Source organism: Lissotriton helveticus, chromosome 5_1 (assembly GCF_964261635.1).
Source record: "Lissotriton helveticus chromosome 5_1, aLisHel1.1, whole genome shotgun sequence".
Taxonomy (NCBI): Eukaryota; Metazoa; Chordata; class Amphibia; order Caudata; family Salamandridae; genus Lissotriton; species Lissotriton helveticus.
This window is the reverse complement of record NC_136065.1, coordinates 1,717,819,582-1,717,841,113: the sequence shown is the minus strand read 5'-3', so window position 1 is coordinate 1,717,841,113 and position 21,532 is coordinate 1,717,819,582. Positions and strand designations below refer to the sequence as shown.

Below are 21,532 nucleotides of genomic sequence, written 5' to 3'. Positions count from 1 at the left end.
GCTCTGAAAAAGTTGAGGCCCTACCTGTTTGGGACTCACTTCCGTGTTCAGACCGACCACAGGCCCCTCAGATGGTTAATGCATATGAGGGGTGAGAACCCAAAGCTGTTGAGGTGGTCCATCTCCCTACAGGGAATGGACTTTACGGTGGAACACCGCCCTGGTACGGAACACGCCAACGCTGATGGTCTGTCCAGGTTTTTCCGCCTTAGTGAAGAGAACTCCCAAGAGGGTGGGTAGTTCTCCCCATTTTCAGCTGGAGGGGACACGTGTTAGACCTGGCATCTTTGGCGTGGTTTCCCCCTATCTTTTTGCCTCTACCTCCTGTATTTTTGATGCTGTGCTGGATTTCGTTTTTGCTGGTTTAGATGCTTTGGACACTCTGCCACTGCTGACCAGTGCCAGAGTGTAAGTGCTCCCTGTGTAAATTGTTATTCTGATTGAATATACATGTTTGGCATATTTGTATCACCATGAAGTCCCTAGTAAAGTGCACTGGGTGTGCCAGGGCTGGTGATGACAAATGCTACTAGTGGGCCTGCAGCACTGATTGTGCCACCTACATGAGTAGCTCTAAAATGGTGTCTCAGGCCTGCCACTGCAGTGCCTATGGGCAGTTTAGAACTGCCATGTCCTCCTGGTCAGTGTCCCCACTGACCAGGCCTAACCCTTCCCTTTTTGTGCACATCAGTCACCCCTATGGAAAGCCCAAGGTACCCCCCTGGGCAGGGTGCAGTGTATGTAAAAGGTAGAGCATGTACTGGTGCAGGTAACATGTTCTGGTAGTGAATTACAGCCATTTTCGTTTTTCACTATTGTAAGGCTATCTTGCTCCATAGATTAACATGGGGGATGCTGGCTACAGTGGTTAACAGCATTTCTTCCCATAGGAACAAGATAGGACATAAGTATCTAGTATCCCTGAACTCAGAATTTAATAACACATCTTTTAGGAAAGGTTGTTTTTAAATCCTGTGTTTGAGAACAGCACTTTTAGAAAGTTGCTGTTCTCTTGTCTGAACCTTCTGTGTGCCTGGGCCTGTTTGTGTATTGACTGTCTGGTTTGTGAGTGACAGGGGCTGGGGAACTCCCCGGCAGGATGGATGAGTCAGCACTAGGCTGAATGACTTGAGTGGTGGGAGGAGTTAGCACCTGGGCTGAATAGGGCTGTGCCTGCCTTCCACAATGCTGGCTCCACCCCCCTGCTGGGCGGCTGAGGACCCTGCCCCTCACTCTGAAAGGAAAGATGCAGCCAGCAAAACAAAGTGCTCAGGATCCACCCAGAACTGGTTCAGACCGGGCACAGGGCCCACATGCACCAAGAGAACAAAGACTTTAGGGGTATAAGTACAGGACCCCTGACAACAGAAAATCAGATCATCCTGGAAATCAAGAAGGAACCTCTGCCAAGGAGAAAGCTGACTCTGAAGAAGGAAGATTGTCTTGCTGTTGCTCTGCTGGACTGACCTGCTGTTGCTTTGCTGCCAAGGAGAGGGGAAGGACTTTGCTGTGAGCTGTGTCCCCTGTCTTGAAAGGAATCTCCAAGGGCCTGAGAAGAGCTGGCTCCCTGTTTTGAAGTCCCAGGAACAAAAGGACTTCACCCCCAGCTTCCCTGAACTCTGCTGAGTGAGTTCTGTCCCTCCTAGAGTGCTTGATCCAGTTGTGGGGCCTCTGGAGGTTGGACCTGTGCTGGGAAGCTTGAGACTAAAGCTTGAGAGACTTTTGAAATTGAAAAGTGTCGCATCGCTCGCTTGCGGAGCGCATCCCCGACAGTGCGAGAAGTTTCCCGCCGCTACGGAGGTCGAGATCGTCGCAGCGCCTGACGCCGCTGCCAGAGACGTCGCATCCTCCGTTTGCGGGACGCACCAGACCGGTGCGGGAGAATCGAACATCGCTGCGAGTATCGTCGCAGAGCCTGTCGTCGCTGGGTGAGAACGCCGCACCGCTTGCTTGCGGACCGCATCACGTCGCTGCGAGTGTCGTCGCAGAATCATCGCATCGAGGAGCTGCGAGAGAAAGGATCACCGCTGGACCGCGCATCGTCGCCCCGGAGATCGTCGCAGCACCTACGAGATCGTCGCATCGTGCCTTTGCAAGAACAGACTTCCTACGGAACCTACGCACCGGAATCCATACAAGTGGCCTTCCTCCCCATACAGACCGGATTCGTCGCAACACGCCCGCTGCTGCAGCGGGGCTGTCGCAAACGCCTCCCCAGGGTCTCAGGAGCAACGCATCGCTTGTTTTCCACCGCACCAGCTTCTGCTTTTGGAACTTTGTTGCAACTAAAGGTACTGTGAGTAAACGTGACGCAACTGTGAACTTTTCACGCAACTGTGGTTTATTTTTACCGCAACTTGAAGAACTTTAACGCAACCTTAAGAACTCTTTGAAACCATATTCTTGAACCGTGTATGTTGGATTTTTATCGTTTTGGTCTTGTGTAGTTTTAGAATAAATACCTTTATTTTTTCTAAACTGTTGTGGAATCAGTTTGTGGTGTTTTCACTGTGTTACTGTGAGTGTTGGTACAAATACTTTACGCATTGCCTCTGATTAGCCTAGACTGCTCAGGCCAAGCTACCTAGAGGGCGAGCAGGGGTTATCTCAGAGAGTTATCTCCTTGTCCTGACTAGAAGCAAGGGTCCCTATTTGGACAGTGGTACCTACCTCTGCCAACTAGAGACCCCCAGATCTAACAGGGTGTATCACTGTTCACTCAATATTAAGCAAAGCACCTAAAGTCATCTCATCTGTCATTAAATACGTCCCATGTGAAGTGATAGATAATCAAATTAGTTAGCTTCTTCAGTTTCCTTTTCTAGTACTCATTTGCACTGTAGGGTGAAAGGTAAATTAATTAAGCAGTAGCCCTTGTAACAGAGTATTCTCAGTGCCACCCGTAATAGAAAAGTAATAGCTTCACCACCTGCATGTACTGGACCGGTACAGTAACGCAAGTCTGTCTCCATCATCATGGTGTGCAACTTTTTTTCTCGGGTGCAACTTCACTGTGCTGTGTCCATGTCATTCTGCCGGCTTGCATAAGATAACGTACCCATTTCCCTAAACAAGAGAGAAGAAGAAGAATAAGACTGGTGTACTGTCATAGTCGACTGTAATGGAAGTCCATAGTGGTCGTAGAATTAGTTCATTAAACTACCACTACTGTTAGAGCAAGGATGCAGAAGTGGGAGGTTACATAGATACTGTCCTCAATAGTTATGTACTGTGCTTTCAATTTGCTACTTGTACTCTGTGACCCAACTTTCGGCTCAATCACTTTGTGTTATTAATAAGGAGCATTGGTTACAGACTATGTCTTTCTTTCTTCATATAGTTGCTCCTTCCAAATCACCAACAAGGAGGGAGCAGGCTAGATTGGCCCGGCAACGGAGGCTGGAGGCCACAGTCGCCGAGTATCGGCGGCTGGTGGCCCTGGAGGAGGAGGAGGACACGCAGTCGAGCGGGGCAACATCTTCGACTGTGACCACTGCATCCTCCTCCGTGACTAAGCCAGCGGGACCGAGCCGGGCTAAGAAAGCCGACCGCCACCGCCAAGCAACCGAAATACCAGCTGCCCCCCACAGGAGCTGCAAGGAACGCCAACGCCGCCTACGAGTCCGCATGTCCAACCTGGAGCAGGAGGTCCTGAGGTATAAGACCTTGGTTAAGGGCCTCCGCTCCGAGCTTGCCACCCTCCGCAAGGAGTATGATGCCCATGCCGCATCATGCACCAGCACCAGCACCCTCCAGTAGTGGAGTGTCCCTTGCCCTTTTTTTATAGACTTTTGGGGGGTGGGATTTGGGAGTTGGGATCGTTTTGGGACGTTTCAGAGACAATCGTTGGGGTTAGGGTGGGTGAGGGAGATTATTTTGTTAGGGATAAATAAATATATTTTTCAACTTTATCTGACCATACCTGTTTTTTACTGCTTTTCAGTCTGGTGGGTGGGGGGCGGGGGTGTAACAGTAACTTTGTTTTCCTGAACAGTCGTAGGACTTTAGTAGTACAACCGTCAATCTCTTGTCTACTCCGAAATAATACTCCATTATACTACCTCCCACCAAACGCTTATCTTACCTGTAATTTGTGTTAGAAATTAGGGCTAGGCCCAGGGCTGGCTCCAGGTGAAATGGGGATTAACGTTGTCATTCCTGGGCGGGTGACATTTCCTCATTGCGGTGGTACTAGTGGTGTGACACAGTGGCAGTTGCATGCCTATGGAAAAAAAGAAAACGAAACCTTGTTTGTACTCCTTACTGTAGCATTACAACGGTTACGGTACGATCGAGAAAATAGCAGGTGACAGTACACTAGAACAGTGCCATAATGTAGCCTAACAAATGGTAAAGTATTGCAAGTAAATTTATTTGACATTGGCTACTACTACTAGAAGATATAGTACTGAAGCTGAGTAAGTCTAGAAGATATCCTCGTATTCCTTCACCAGCCTGTTGCTGCTATCACCTTATCCTCCCCAGCAAGTGTGTGGAATTATTGATGTCATTTTAGTCAGACATCAAGCAAAACAACACAGCCCGGGGGAAGAGGGTTAGGGTTTGTAAAATGGATGGGAATGGGGGTTTCTTTTTGGGTAGGTTTTGTTGAGAGAAGAAAAAAAAAGCAGAGCATGGACAAACAATAATTGAAGATACAGAGTTTACAGACAATCTTTGGTTACAAACTAAAGGTAAGCACATGCAGTCACACTCATAGAATAAAAGACAACAATGGATACTGTATCTGTATTGCGTATGTTGTTGGAGTTGTCCTGTTGAAATTGGTAAGTAAGTTGCATGCAGCAAACAATTCCTCTTATTGGCGGCACTCCTCCATTCCAGCTGACGCTTCGTCCATCAATGTGGTGGTGACCACTGACAAAAGAGACACCCTGTCCACTGCCTGCCTGGCGGATGTTGACTGAAACCCGGCCTGTAATTATTGAACGGAAAACAGGAAGTGCTATTACAATACCACTGATAAATAAATAAAAGGTATGTATGCTGTGTGGTTCAAAAAGTGACACTTTGATTTCCCTAATAGACAGTACAATATTTTTGAAATTGCGTGCTCTGTCTGAGTCACCTTTTTAAGGATCAATAAGTATGGCCAAAATATTATAGCGGATCTTTCCCCTCAAGGTGGGTGTACTACTGTGTTTTAGAACAAAATTTGACCTTCCCAGCAATGCTCCCACCAAGACCCTTACTAAAGCCAGTCGCAAAAATGTAGAAGAACCCAATCATATCTCCAAAAACGATGCCTAGCAGAAAAATGGTTACAAAACGTACTTTGAAAGTAACAGTAGACCCAAATACAGACCGTGGATTGTATTCAAACCACTTGCCTGCAAGCAAAAGTATCCATAGCCAGCATCGCTCCAACAGTGCTCTACAACAACAGAACCGCGTTGCAATAGAACCCCCCTAAACACATGCAATCCTGCTGCTAGGGCTAACCCTAACGAACCCTAACTTACAAAAAGTGCCAAAACTGGTGTTTCCTTATGGATTTTGTCCAACAAACTTCTAGCCGGTATTAGACCTTCCCAGGAATGCCCCAGCCAAGACCCGCCAACCCACCCGCAAAAAAACACGCGGCAACACCCCCAAACAGCGAAAAAGCTAAATCTCATACTTACAATATCTCTCGGCCTTCGGTCCAAAGTAACGCGCTGTGCAGCTAGGTCATCATCAATCATCATAACTCCTGTTTTCCACCACGGATTTCCTGAAAAGCAAATGCAATCAAGATTAGACTGTCGCAGCAGTGCTTCGACAGAGACCCCGGCCGCAACCCACCCACGAACAGCAGGAAGCCCCCCAAAACACTACATTGAGCAAGATGTCTGAAGAAATGGCAAAAAAAAGGCTTTTCCTTAAGGATTTTGTCCAAAACACTTCTATCCGGCATTAGACCTTCCCAGGAATGCCCCAGCCAAGACCCGCCAACCCACCCGCAAAAAAACACGCGGCAACACCCCCAAACAGCGAAAAAGCTAAATCTCATACTTACAATATCTCTCGGCCTTCGGTCCAAAGTAACGCGCTGTGCAGCTAGGTCATCATCAATCATCATAACTCCTGTTTTCCACCACGGATTTCCTGAAAAGCAAATGCAATCAAGATTAGACTGTCGCAGCAGTGCTTCGACAGAGACCCCGGCCGCAACCCACCCACGAACAGCAGGAAGCCCCCCAAAACGCTACATTGAGCAAGATGTCTGAAGAAATGGCAAAAAAAAGGCTGTTCCTTATGGATTTTGTCCAAAACACTTGTATCCGGTATTAGACCTTCCCAGGAATGCCCCAGGCAAGACCCGCCAACCCACCCGCAAAAAAAACCCCGACACAACACCCCCAAACAGCGGAAAAGCTAAATCTCATACTTACAATGTCTCTCGGCCTTCGGTCCAAACGCGGCGCTGTGCAGCTAGGTCGTCATCATCATCAATCATCATAACTCCTGTTTTCCACCACGGATTTCCTGAAAAGCAAATGCAATCAAGATTAGACTGTCGCAGCAGTGCTTCGACAGACACCAAAAATTACACACAAACCCCCGGAACCCCGCCAAAGAGCACCTCAAAGGCAAGCAAGTCAGCAAAAACGGCAAGAAATTTCCACCTCATATTTGGTCCAAAACACTTTTGTCCATTATTAGAGCTTCACAGCAATGGGCCCAAAACCGTCAACTCACCCGCAAAGAAGTACAACACCCCCACAAGTGCTGAGTCTTTCTTCATTGTGCGTAATCCAGCACTCTGCTTGGAGGGAAATCGCAGTCTGGAGGAGGAGGATAGAGGAGCATGTTCTTCAGAACTTGTGAACCTGAGGAATGTAGACTGCGGCACCTTCAAATCAATAAGCAAACAAGTGAAGACAGTTCTGATGATGGTCTTGTTTTTGGGATTAGGTGATTAAAGTTTGAATTAAATTAACTGTGCAAAACAAAGAAAGAGAGACACAAAGCACACAGGAATAAAAGTGAATAAGGACGAAAAAGAAAGTTCTTGATTGATTGTCTCATTTTCAGGGCTCGGTGTCAGGGAATAAGAACAAGATTTCGTCATCATACTCTGCGAATTCAGGCTGGATGAGGTCAGTGGCACCGAACAGAGAAAAAATCCCCTCATCTACGTTGCTGTCCTCCTCGTCTTCATGCGGCGTGCTTTCTCGTACTTTGTAATCTGGTGGTATGAGGTGCTGATTCATCTTGATCATTGTCAGCCGCTCCACATTTTTGGGCGAGAGGCGGCTCCGTTTGGGAGTTACAATGCCACCAGCCGCACTGAAAACACGTTCAGAAGACACACTTGCGAGTGGGCAAGACAAATAGTTTATAGCCAGGTTGTAGAGCTGTGGCCACAATTGTTTTTTGCCATGCCAATACTGCAATGGCTCCTCATTAAGAAAGACCACTGTTGAGTCATTCAGATAGTCCTGCACCATCGACTCAAGGTCATCAACTGTTCCTCCACTTTGCTTACTTTTTGCTGTGCTGGCTGTGACATTTTTTCGAGAACCATACCCCATCAAACTTAGCCAATCCTCCTCCCCAGCCACTGTTAGTGTTGTCATTGTGTGTGGTGCAGATGATCCAGTTGCCGGTGTCTTTAACGGCTGAGAGGTCACTTGTGCCCCAGCCACAGGTGCAGAAGTGGATTCTTGTGACTGCGGATGGCCTGCTGATGCTGATGCTGATGTACTGGCTTCTCCTTCAATAACCTGCCGTTCTTTTTCAAACCTCTTGGCTGACCAGGCTAACCAATGTTTGTACTTTTGAACATCTGCATCAGCGAAAGGAAAGAATGCGTTGTCTGCCAGCGCCTTTTTGTAGCGTGGATCCAGAATAGTAGCACAAATGTAATGCTGATCTGAGTTGATGTTTTTAAGACGTTCATCACCACGTAGGCGATGTAATAATTTCTCAGACAAAATGAAATGGGGTTTTTTTTTTTCATCTTTTTGAAACTCAGAAGAAACCGCCATCAGTTGGTGCTCCAGTATGCACAACAATGGGATAGCTTTTCCCAAATTACAGTCCTCCTGGCTGACTGCACGCGTGAAGAACTCAAAAGGACGAAGCATGTCTGTCAGGCTTTTAACTATGGCCCATTGCGCCTTACTCATCCGCAGGTCCTCCTTCTGAGATGTAGCCTCTGTCAAGAAATAGTGATCGAGTACCGTATACTGCTCATGCAGACGCTCAAGCATGTAGAAGGTTGAGTTCCAACGTGTTGCCACCTCCTGGATGAGTGCTTTCACTGGCATTCCACGTTGAAGTAGCAGTCTCCGCAGATGCTTTCGGGCCTTAAAAGAATGGCTGAAATGGTTGCACATTTTGCGGCAGGTGGCCATTACCTCGAACGCTGGACTCTCTTTATCACTCAAGAATTTTTGAACTACCAGGTTGATACAGTGCGCCAAACACGGCACTCTAACATGGTCACCAAGGAACATGGCCTTAACTACATTGGCGCCATTATCCGTGGAAACATAACCAATCTTGCGTTTTAGGGGGGATAGCATTGTCAAGACCTTTTTGTCAAACTCTTCCAAAAGGTTTTCTGCTGTGTGACTTTTCTCCAAGCCAAACATGGCTAGTGTTGCATGTTTCCGAGCAGCTTTGAAAACTTGGTCCGGGTCAACACCTGCGTTTAGCTTTGCTATAACACCTGAAAAAGAGACCCAGTGTGCAGTGATGCACATGTAATCATCGCCTGGGCCACTGGTCCACATGTCTGTTGTCAGATGTATTGTGTGAACAGCACTCTTCTGCAAAGCTGCCCCAATCGCCTGCAGCACATCTTCATGTAGTGCTGGAACCGCAACTCTGGCAAAATAGAACCGGCTCGGAACCTTCCATTTAGGGCAGAGCGTTGCAACTAATTCAAGAAAACCTACCGCTTCTACAAAAGAAAAAGGTAGAAGGTCCACAGCTAGCATTTTAGCCAGCTTAGTGTTATACAGACGCGTCAGTGGGTGGTTGCGTTCATATGGCACGTCTGAAGTAAGCATTGTTCTAATGTTGGCCTGGACCAAGCATTTACGGGCTGATAATGACTTCGTTGACCCAATTTTGCTCGCTGGTGAACTTTTGTGCGTTGGTGTCTCACTCGCTCCAACACTCTTAGTGTGCCTCACATTGGGTGTGCTGCTGACAGGGGTACTGGGTGTAAGGGAAGTGTTTGACACGTCTTCTTCCTGCTCGTCAACATCAGATGAAACATCAACGTTTCCTTGATTTTGGCCTTTCTTGATCGCAGCTAGGTGCGCAAACCATTGGACAGCGTGCTTTCTCTCAAGATGACCACTCTGGCCGCCGGTACCATAGTTGGTACCTGACTTACCACGACTAACTGCAAGCTTACAAAGGGTACAAATGGCAAACTTTGGATTTTTGGGACAAACAGTAAAGAAGTCCCAAACTGGGGACTTGAAGTGTCTGTGGGACCTGGAGGAGGCGGCGATACTGGTGGTGGTGGTCATGAAGCTAATGCCAGATGAAGTGGAGGATCTGGATTGCCCAACTTTTGTACGTTTTCCACTTTCACCGCCACTAATTAAGGTCGAGGTTGACGCAGGTCTCTTCTTGCCAGAAAGAAATATGGAAGCGGGACGAGTTGGTGTACTACTTAACTCCAATGATTGTGGTGTTTCCACTGCCTCCTCATCGACAACATCATCATCATCATCATCACGCGCAGCAGCTCTTCGGGCTAGGGTCAAAATGTCTGTTTGCTGCATGCCCGCTGGGGCTGCAGTGACCTTTATGATGACTGGGTCGTCGTTGGCAGAGTCTTCATCAGCAGCAGTATCCGCCACTTCTTGTTGAGCCTCATCACACTCCATAAGTCTGAGACTTTGGACGAGCTTCCTTTTACGCTTAAGTACCTTTGTTGGATCATGGTGTGCCTCACTCTCAGACGGCTGTGGTGCTGGTTCCCAAGTTTGATCCGTATCATCAGAAGGAGGTGTGCTTGAAGAGGATGTAGACACCACCCTTGATCTCTTCCTTGCTAGGGTTGTGGAAGACAATGAAGGATCAGCAGGAGGAGTGGCTTCCTCAAATGATACCTCGCCTTGATTGTCGATTTCCTGATGTGCCCCTACTTCGGGAGGAACAACTATTGTGGGCACTTGTGACCCTCCATGCACCTCTGCTTGCGCATCTCCTTGCGCTGCCTCTCCTTCCACATGTACTTGGGCTTGTACTTGCACATGTGATTGTTGTTGCGGCTGTGGTTGTTCAACACTCGTCAGATGAGCTACAACAACCTGTGTTGATTGAGGGACATTGCTGCTGCTTTCTTGCGATGAGCCAACATCACTGGTCGATGGTGATTGAACAACTATACTGGCTGCCTCTGCAGCACTCAAGGGCTTGGACTTAAGTTGGCGTGGTGGTGGTGGTGGCACTGAGCCCAATGGAGCGGGGGTGCTGCTGCCAGCTTGGTCCCCAGCAGATCCCGCTGCTGCTGCTGCAGGCATACTTTTTTTTTTACTCCCAAAAAAGGGGCGGGCGGCACACCAGTCTCCTTGGTAACTTGCTTCTTCTGCTCCTTACTGGCACCTTTCTTGCTAGAGGAGCTACGGGTTACTTTTTTTGGGGCCATCCTCTTCAGAGCAGGTCAGCAGGCAGCAGTTGCACGAGTTGCAGAGGGTTCTGTGTCCAGACGTGACGTCGCGTGACGTTATGCTGCACACACCGCTGCAGGACTTCTTCCTGGCACTGGTGGTTCTCTTGAGTCTTCTTGTGCACCTAAAAGCAATGGAAGACAGAGGAACATCAGTTCAGTTATACACCCCAAAAATTCGACAAAACACAGAAAAATGAGCACAATCCCATGCCATCCTTGATGTTTACATTGAAGACACCCCACAGAAAGACTACGGACATGCAAGTATGCAACACTCACTACCCCTGGGCATAATGGATGAAAAGTAGGCAAAATAAGTGCAGGCCTCAGACACTGCCTCTCCTCAAAATGGCCCCTTACACCCCAGGCACATGTTGCCTGTACCAGCCAGCACTCAAGATGGCCACCACCACCACCACCCACATGGCCAGTCCACATCAACAGTACACCCCCAAAAAACAGAAAAACAGCCAGAAATCACCACAATCCAACGCCATCCATGATGTTTACATTAAAGAGAGTGAGACCACACCACAGGCACACTCAGTCCATGCACCACCCACCACCCCTGGGCAAAGGGCCCCACCAGCAGCCCCCCAAAAACGACAAAAAACAATAAAATAAGCCCAATCCCAGCCCATCCATGGCCTCAATTATGTTTAAATTCAAGAAGACACCCCACAGAAAGACTAGGCCCATGCAACACTCACCACCCCTGGGCAAAGGGCCCCACCAGCAGGCCCAAAAAAACGACAAAAAACAATAAAATCAGCACAATCCCAGCCCATCCATGGCCTCAATGGTGTTTAAATTCAAGAAGACACCCCTCAGAAACACTAGGCCCATGCAACACTCACTACCCCTGGGCATAATGGATGAAAAGTAGGCAAAATAAGTGCAGGCCTCAGACACTGCCTCTCCTCAAAATGGCCCCTTACACCCCAGGCACATGTTGCCTGTACCAGCCAGCACTCAAGATGGCCACCACCACCACCCACATGGCCAGTCCACATCAACAGTACACCCCCAAAAAACAGAAAAACAGCCAGAAATCACCACAATCCAACGCCATCCATGATGTTTACATTAAAGAGAGTGAGACCACACCACAGGCACACTCAGTCCATGCACCACCACCCCTGGGCAAAAGGCCACACCAGCAGCCCCCCAAAAAAGACAAAAAACAATAAAATAAGCACAATCCCAGCCCATCCATGGCCTCAATTATGTTTACATTTAAGAAGACACCCCACAGAAAGACTAGGCCCATGCAACACTCACCACCCCTGGGCAAAGGGCCCCACCAGCAGTCCCAAAAAAAAGACAAAAATCAGCACAATCCCAGCCCATCCATGGCCTAAATGGTGTTTAAATTCAACAAAACAGTTGTATCATGCACCCCTAACCAACCCTGGTCCTACTGGATACTGTGGCTACCCACAATATAATTTATTTAATGTTCTGAAAAAGTTCCAAAATTTTACTTGCAGCAACTGTAATGCCCCAAACAAACTTACTTGTGAAAGTTGATTTCTAATCCAAAAGTGATCCAAAGACAGTCAAAAAGGCCTCAAATCCAAATATCCAGCAGCACCCACAAAAAGTAATCCTTCCAGCTCCAGATCCAAATGAAAGTGACCAGGAGATGGACAAAGCACTGGGAGGAGCCTGCTGGACAGGAACAGGAAGTTGGAGACTGTGGGGCACTTCCTTCCTCCCCCCCCCCAAAATGGACTCCTTGCAAAAAAAAAAGGCCATGCAAATGTCAACCTGAGGAGTGATTCTGATAAAAATCATAATTTTCTGAAGGTTTATCCTGTTTGCTGGTGATTTTCTTGTGCGAAATTGCAAAATCTCTATTTCGCAAGTGCGAGATTGTTCCTTTCCGCCGCAACTACGTGTTCGCAATTGCGAACTCTCGCGAGGTGTGCTGTGCAAGGTGGCAAGCCGCGAGTACGTATTCGCGGGCGACAAACTCCCGCGGGAACACGCAGCAAGATCTAAAATGGCGCGTCACTCGCAAAGAAAAACAACTCGGCAAACGCTAATATGACGGAAAGTGAACGCCGTGCACCACGCCGCGCGCCGCAACCAAGCAAAAAATCCGCCGCGAGCGGATTCACGGATTTTCGACAAATTCGCGAGCGTTCGCGGATTGCGGATTTGCCGAAAATCCGAAAAATCCGCGAGCGGAGCGGATTTTACGCCCATGCTTAGTAGAGAGCAGCATACTTACAAGAAAGCAGGAGTGTGAGGAGAGCATTGTGTCATATGTAGCTCCTTTGCCCATTCTCGCTTCAGAATGCGAATTTGAACACTTTGGGGTCGATTCCGATTCGGGAAAAACGGCTCCGAATAGCCGTTCGGAGCGTTTTTCACGTACGAATTGGATCCTGCAACGTCCCCGTACGTACGAATCGTACAAGACACCGTACGACTCTAATCTCCGTACGATTCTCCCTTGGAACCCGATGTACACAACATCTGTACGGTTCGCGGCTGGTTTTTATGACCCAGCAAGTACGATACGTGTCGGGTACGCACCGTACGACCCTTTTTCTACGGGAGCTGAAAACAGCCGTAAAAGCAGAGTTCGCGCTGAAACAGGTACGGAACGGCCCCCCTGGGTACGGTGGGTACCCCCCATGATCGCAGGGGTATGCACCGTACCGCTGCGATCATGGGGTGTACGAGCCGTACCCCCATTGTACGATCGATGTACGAGCCCTACCCCCATTGTACGACGGGTGTACGAGCCGTACCCCATGTACGATGGGTGTACGAGCCATACCCCCATTGTACGATGGGTGTATGAGCCGTACCCCATGTACAATGGGTGTACGAGCCGTACCCCCATTGTACGATTGGTGTACAGCCGTACCCCCATTGTACGATCGGTGTACGAGCCGAACCCCCATTGTACGATGGGTGTACGAGCCGTACCCCATGTACGATGGGTGTACGAGCCGTACCCTCATTGTACGATGGGTATACGGTTCGTACACCCATCGTACATGGGGTACGGCTCGTACACCCCATGATCGCAGGGGTACGGTGCGTACCCCTGCGATCATGGGGGGGGTACGGACCGTACGGTGTGTATGTATTTGTGTGCTTTTCCGTATGACTCGCCCTTACCTGACGTGGACCATACGAATCGTGTCCCCATACCCCGGTCTGGATCGTACTCGTCGGGTCGTACGGCATGTGTACGAGTCGTACGGTATGTGTACGAGTCGTACGGTTTACGGTTTCAGCCTTGCAATACGTACGGATCGCGACGATTCGGACGGATTCACGGAATACGGATCATACTTCGCGACTCGGACGGACGGGTACGATTTGTACGGAGAGGGCTCCGGATACAAATCGTACAGACGTTTTTTTTCCCGAATCGGAATCGACCCCTTTATGTCTCAACTTATTTGAGATCAAATTGTTGTACATTGTTGGGAGAAGAAAGTTCAAGAGAAATTACTCACTTTGAAGAATCCTTCTTTGGATGAAATGATCACCATTGTCAAGAGTATTGAGCTCTCTCAAAAAGCATCAAAAGAACTCAAACCTGAGAAGAATGTTGTATGTGTGGGTAAGAATCATAAAGATATGAGTGAAAAAAGTCAGATAAACAAAGCTAAACTGCAATCTGAACAAAGAGGGAACAGGTTTGTTTCCACTAATGTTGAGAAGAAATATTCTTACTCAAAAAATGTATGTAATAAGTGTGGGTTCCCATCGCATTTTCCTGATTCAAAAGTGTGTCCAGCATGCTTTTTATCGCAAATGTGGGAAACAAGGCCATCTTGCTAAAGTGTGTGGTTTCTGGGGGAGTATAAATGTTGTGTATTCAGAGGAGGGTACGAGTGATCATGTATCTGAAGTTGTTAGCTCTCTTATAGATTTTGTAGTGATTGTCAAAGATGATTGCGAAGATTGTGTCGATCCCCTTGTAGATCTGTTGGTGGATGGGAAGTTTGTTCACCTGCTGGTGGATATGGGGGCGTGAAAGACTATGATTACGAAGAGTTGCTTGAGAGCACGTGGGGACACAGACCTCTCAACCCTCCTGGCAGAAGTCCTGTCTGTTGTGAAGGGAGAAACATTGATTTGATAGGGTTCTTTGTAACTTCTTTGGTTTTTAAGGACAGGCATATCCAAGGGAAGGGTTATGTGGCCAAGACGGGTCTCAACATTCTGGGTTGGTATCACGAGGGGTTGTTCTGGATGACTCCTAGGCCAGGCACATCTGAACAGGTTTAGGTATCAAAAGGAGGAGCAGAGGGCTCTGAACAGGTGTCAGTAGTGAGTGAACAATCCAAAGGGGAGGATTTAGCTTCCTGGTCCATGCAGTTTCCCAAAGTTTTTGATGATAAACTTGGCTGTGTTAAAGGGTTCAAACACTTTATCAAGGTCAAGGAAGAGGCTCTTCCAATCAAACACAAATTGCGTAATGTGCCTTTTAGTATCAGGGATGACCTGTCATTACAGCTTAAGAAAATGTGTGAATCAGGCATCATTGAGCACATTGAGTCTTCTCTTTGGTTATCTCCCTTGGTGGTCATGGGCAAAAAGAATCATACTCTCAGGGTTTGTACTGACTTGCGCAGCCTGAATAGGGAGATTTGGGTGGATTCTCACCCTCTTACCCGTATCGATGACATTCTTTCCAGATTTGCTGGTGCGAAGTACTTTTCAAAGATTGACTTAGCATCCGCATACCATCAAGTTGGGCTGGATCATGTTTGCAAGCACTTGACTGCTTTTGTATCACCTGTCAGTACCTTCCAGTTCAAGAGGGTGCACTTTGGGTTTGCCTCCGCAATCTTGGTTTTCCAGCGTATTATGGAGAAGGTTTTGGTGGGTGTCATAGATTCGGATGTCTTCCAAGATGATATTTTGGTGGCTGAAAAGAGCAAGGAGTTACATGACAAGAATCTTGCTGATGTTTTGGAGAGGTTGGAAGTCAAGGGTATTGTTGCCAACAAGCTCAAGTGTGTTTTTGGGGTTGATTCTATGGAAAATCTGGGACACCGCATTTCTGGTGACAGTTTTGTGCCAAGAGAAGGTGTCATCGAGGCTATCCGTGTCCTACCTCCAAAGAACAAGTCATCTCATTCCTAGGCTTGTGTGAGTTTTACACAAAGTTTATTTCCAATTTTGCTGCTAAGACTGTCCACATAAGGGGTCTCCTCAAGAGAAAATGTGTGTTTCTCTGGGATGACTCCTGTCAAGAAGAGTTTTTGCAAATCAAAAAAGATTTAGGGTCATGCAACATTCTTACCCCTTTTGATCCTGTCTTTCAATGTATGGTGTCTGTCGAAGCGAGTCTAGATGGCCTCGGTGGGATGATCTCCCAAGTCAAACAAGGAAAATAGTTCACTCTAAGTTTTGCCTCCTCAGCATTAAGCTTGAGTGAAAGAAACTACTCGGTTATTGAGCGTGAGTTGCTTGTATGTTGTTGGGCTGTTGTACGTTTGAAATGTTTTTTGTGGGGGAAGACATTTACACTCCTTACTGATCATAAGCCTCTCATTTCTATTCTCGCGGGTAAGAGTGTCAAAGGGTGGCGCATATCCCTGGTGGGCAAAACACACACGCTGATTATCTTTCAAGGTCTCCTTTACCTTTAGGGAAATCTGATCATGACAACAATGCAGATGAAGAGTGCCTGACGAAATGCGAATGGCTTTGTGGAATGGAGTCTGATTTTCCGCTTAAGAGTGTGAAGGGGTTTATTGTTTGGGGTTGGCCTAAGGAAAAGCATCTTGACAGTGATTTACATGCCTTCGCCAAGGTCGCTGATGAGCTTACTTTGGAAGGTGGAGAGATAATCATGCATGGGGATAAGTTTGTCCCTGCTGAATCTCTCAGAGTTCGTATCATCGCCTATGGGCATGAGGGACATCTTAAGCAGATGAACACAAAAAAAGGATTCGCAGTGTGTATTGGTGGCCCTCAATGGACTGTCAGATTAATGATGTCGTGGAGATGTCCCTGACTTGTTCTACCAGTGATAAGGTTGTAAAAATAGTTTTGCCTCCTGTACAACAGGTTGAGGCATCTGATGGTTCTTGGTTGAAGTTGGCAATTGACTTTGTGAGACCCTTAATGTGTTGGGCAATGAATACAAGTTTTCTCTGGTCGTTGCTGATTGTTTCAGCAAGTGGTGGGAGGTCCATTTTATGACAGACCCCAACTCACAGGAGGTTATCAGGTTTATTTGGAGTTTGTTTGCCAGCTAGGGTTTTCCCAAGGAGAATGTATCTGAAAATGGGGTGCAGTTTACCTCCAAGGAGATGTCTGTTTTTCTGTCTCAGTCCAGTATCACCTACTGGAATGTGGCTTTATATCACCCACAGGCCAATGGTTTCATTGAGCTCAACAACCGTATTCTGGTTGAGTGTGTTCAGTGGGCTGTTTCGTGCAGAGTTGACATCAAGGAAGCTATTCAAAATATGTTGTGGGCACATCATACCACCCCGAGTTCCATCACAGGTTCTAGTCCTCTGTTTCAGTGGGGGATTGGGTCAGGATTAAATCCCCTCTCAATGTTCCCAAGGGCCTGTCAAAGTTTGGTCCTCCTGTTAAGGTGGATGCTACCTCTAGTTTTGCTGTAGGAGTCAATGATAAAAATTGGTGGAATTTATCTAGGATTTACAAGATTCCAATGAAAGTTGTTTTGCAATTGGGTCTTGAGTCAGAGAACACTGTTCATGTTCAGGAGAGTATGCTGAGGTCTTCCCCGTCTTCTCAGGCTGGGAAATCCTCTTTGAGATATGTTCCTCCATGAAGGAGTGGTAGGATGGGTGTCCCGCCGAAACGTTTAAATCTCTAATCTATTTTACATCTGTAATGCATTATCACTTGGTCTAATATACACCTTATTTGTTTCAAGTGTATTAATGGATGTCTTGGCTCATTCTATCATCTATACTTGTTGTTATCATAGATTGTACTCTCTTTGCCCTTCCTCTTTTCTCGTTCCTTTGTTTATTTTTCTTTTCTTCGGTAATCTGTTCTTTATTTTCTTCTACCTTCGCTCGTTCTCTCTTCCTTTGTGTATCTATGGAGAGAGAGGAGACTTTGTAGTAGTTTTCTTAGCATGCTGTTCATCCACTCTGTTCTGCCTATGATGTCACTGTCATGAAAATAGAATGCTATGGTTTGAATGTCAGGAGGTTGTCAGTTCCTGGAAGCTGTGGAGACGAACAGTCAATAAAGTATGTGCTCTTACGCTTACCTTGTCTGGTGTTATCACTACAGTAGGCCATGTGCTAATGTACTACATTGTTGCAGTGGTTTTTAACCCTTTGGGTGTGTCGGACGGCCCCCGGCCATCTGACGTCATGGTGGGCGTGTGCGGAGGGCGCCCCCCGGCCGTTCTGACCACGCCCAGTCATAAATCACCCGCACCGCGGCGGAATTCCCGCCGCGGTCAACCAGTTAATTGGTGCAACTATAAGACAATTTAAGAAATCTTGCAAAACCAAGAAAGCATGAGAATATGTTCAGGCAACAACACATTAAAGATCTTTGGCATCAAAGTGAAGAATCCCCTCTAACATTCGACCCTCTTTCAAAACAATGTCTATTAAATATATACGCCATTGTGAGCGGCACCAACTTTTCACATAAATGTAAATATACATGGCCATACAGATCTTCCTTGTTCCATTATTAGGCACTTTCAGTTTGTAATTCAGGAACAAGTGGTATTGTTCAAGATTACACATTGCTCTGCGTATTAAACCTGTTTCAAAGCAAAGTGCTGAATCATAGCCATAATCACGCAAATTATGTGGAAGCGGTGGAACAAACTACGCAAAAGGGATGGCTGTATTATGCAGCAAGAAAAGGTAAATTATGAGGTATAATGAGGCACATTTGATGAGAGATTACTTCAATATATTGTCATTTTTACTGATTTTAATGCTTTATGCGCAAAGACTTCACCTCATTATTACTAGTTTGCTTAGAACCAAACACATCAATAAGCAACTGAAAGTTGACCAGTCAACCAACCATCCTGTAAGGGAATGCCATTATGCAGCGAACCGTTGCCACTTTTAGTAACGTTGGATCTGTTTGAGCTTGAAACTATATGTTTGTTAAAATCTAGAAAGTATGCAGCAGAAGATGGATTCTGTGGCAAATACGGCAAATCCATAATTCTGTAGAAACACAAGGGAATCCAGTGGCCTTGACCACAGCTCCTCTGAGACACTATCTTCATGTTCCATCCACTCTCTGCTCACAGAACAAGAGTCACACGCATTTTAATCAGGAGTGCGTTATCGCTGTTAAGATGCCCCCTTCCTTGAGTTTCCAGAGTGACAAAGATGCCCTTTCTAGCCAATGCTGAGCAGTAACGGTGAAAACATTCTCAGCTTGTCTCCAGCTCAGAAAGGAGCTGGTGGTAAGACTTGGCTTATTCCAACAACGGACTTTTTTCCAGCAAAACCTTGCATTGGTCTACTAGTGCTTTGAGATGGCTTTGTGTTTTTTTACCTACACGGATATGGGTGCTGGAATGTCAGATGTGTGCTTCCTTGAAGTATGCTGAACCGCAGCTAGGTGAAAGGGCTTCTTCACTGATTTTCGAGTTTACATGTGAATGAATTGCAAGAATGAGTCAATGTGTATATGAATGTACGGAAGAATGAGGTTATGGATTGATGAATGGTTAACTGAAATGACCACACATTTAAACTAGCAAATCAGTGCAGAAGGACAGACCGATTGGCTTTGCCAACGCTGGTTTAATTTAGGTAAAGTTGGATAAGAATACAAAGTGGAAATCATGAAGATAACCGGTAGATATGTAACTTTTTTTTCACACAAAATATGATTCATGTTGCCTCTGCTGTCCATACAAACCCTTTAACTGTTGTGTCAGGCTATGTTTGTATTTCTTTATAATGTTGCTACAGTTTCCAGTTTAATGGTAATGCATAAAAGCATTGCGTTTAAATTCAGCAAATCACATTAATATGTGTTCTCACTATATTCATTTATCCCAGTGCTTCATAAATGTGGTTCTCTGTTTGCATCAGAAAAAAATATCCCCATTACTACATAATTAAACAAATTCTCTATTCATTTTCAAGGTGAACTTTATTACATTCCTGAACGTAATCCGAATTTTACGGCAAAAGATCAGATCGCCAGATATCGGAGCAAACTACAAGCAACAATATATGTAAGCACCAATTTCCCCGAAATGATTGTAGGTATTAATGTGATATTTGATTTATACAGCCCAAATCGAGCCAAACGGCAGCAGCATGCAGCGAAAAGAGCATCTCAGTCAGACTACTTCAGTGATCCACGACTCAGGCAAAGCTTGGAATCCTTTTGAGTGCTCTGTTTTAGTCGTCTCATTATCATACTCAAAACAAGATGTCAATTGTAAAATACTGTGACATTCAGGAGAGTGCTGCAATGGTAATTATACCCTGGAGACACCGAGTACCAGGTCCTATACTGATCTTTCCCACCAAGGTGGCATTACCACCGCATCCCTGTCTCGCTTTAATGTCTTACATGAGAGGCGGTCCTGCCTCATGAGACCCAATACCAAGCTTTCCAAATAATAACTCCTCCTCCTGTGCTTTTTGGTCTCTGACATGCTTACCAGGCGGCAAATAGTGGCGCATCCTCGTCAGCTTTTCTTCAACGATGAAAGGAATTAGGTGTTTGGTTCTTTTAGGTGCCTGCAGGGATGCAGAACAATTCGACCAGGCGGTTGGCATCCACACTGTTTGGTGTACTCCTGAGCGGGGAGGGGAGCATTGAGTGAGACGGTAAGCAAGCAACTGTGTCTGTTTGGCTCCCAAGTGGCTGGGGCTGTACTTTTCTAGTTCAGGAGGTAAGAGAGCTTGCACTGCTTTGAGAGTGAAGAGATTTGGCAGCACTCTACAGTGGCATTGATGGGGTAAGTGGCTCTTTGGGCCCAGACATAAATTCTATTCCCTTGTGGTGTTCGTTCCCCATTCAGTAGTTATAGTGTGGCCTCCTTTTCCATTGATAGAGCATATTTTGGTTTGCTGATAGCTTTTACCCAATTTAATGAATCCACACAAAACTTTCCAAAATAAGACGTTCATCCACCTCATCTCCTTCCTGGAAAGTTTCAGGATGTTCCATCAAGCAGGGGCCAAGTAAAAAGGGGGTTCCAAAATGCAAAATCCCCATGCATTTTTCAAAGACCTCTTCAGACAAAGCTAGTGCAAAAATCAAAAATTGCTGAATGATTTTCCACCAAGATTGGCAGTCAGCTAGAACTTTGTCCGCAGATTGTGCTTTTTGTGATTTGGTGTAAATCCGTTCAGTAGTTTTTAAGAAATTAAAGTTACGAAATAATTGTATATCTGAACGAATGGGTCCACAAGAGTCCCGACAATTTTAAAATGGAGAATCCTGATTGGCCTCGATAACTTTATTTCCCTTGGACCATCTCGCTTCCGAGGAGTGAAGATCCACCACGGGAGTGAGCTTTCTGATTGGCTACCAGCAGCATGAGAAAAATTACTTGGTCCCCTGTCCTGAAGTAAAAAAGATAGTAATGTAAGGGGGCAGGTTAGGCATAACTGGGCCCTTATGGGGGAGGGAGGCCAGAGGTACCTTGCCCATGGCAAAAAGAAAACAAAATTGAACCAAAAAAAAATGGTGGCTGGGCCTCATTTATGAAGCGTATGCCCCAGGGAGCCCATCCTCGGGGCTGCATTCATAAGGAGGAGGGGAACTGTGAGGAGCCTACCACTGAGGCCGTAATTGTTTTATATGGAGTGGGAAACCATGTCTTCCAGAGATTACAGAGTGCATGTGGAGGCCCTCCCTGGGATAAAAATGTCACAAAATGGGGAGGCGGACTTCATGGCCTTTCCC

At 46.5% G+C, this 21,532-nt stretch overlaps 1 protein-coding gene across 1 annotated transcript in view; it reads left to right on the top strand.

Annotated features, from left to right (window-relative positions):
• The window catches only part of LOC144752791 (vasoactive intestinal polypeptide receptor-like), a gene marked incomplete at its 5' end in the record, with an annotated part of 603,698 nt that overhangs the window by 429,281 nt on the left and 152,885 nt on the right, over positions 1–21,532 (top strand). The window contains one exon of the mRNA XM_078640644.1: positions 19,753–19,844. Coding sequence (XP_078496770.1) covers positions 19,753–19,844 — 92 coding nt within the window. The remainder of the gene's footprint in view (positions 1–19,752; positions 19,845–21,532) is intronic.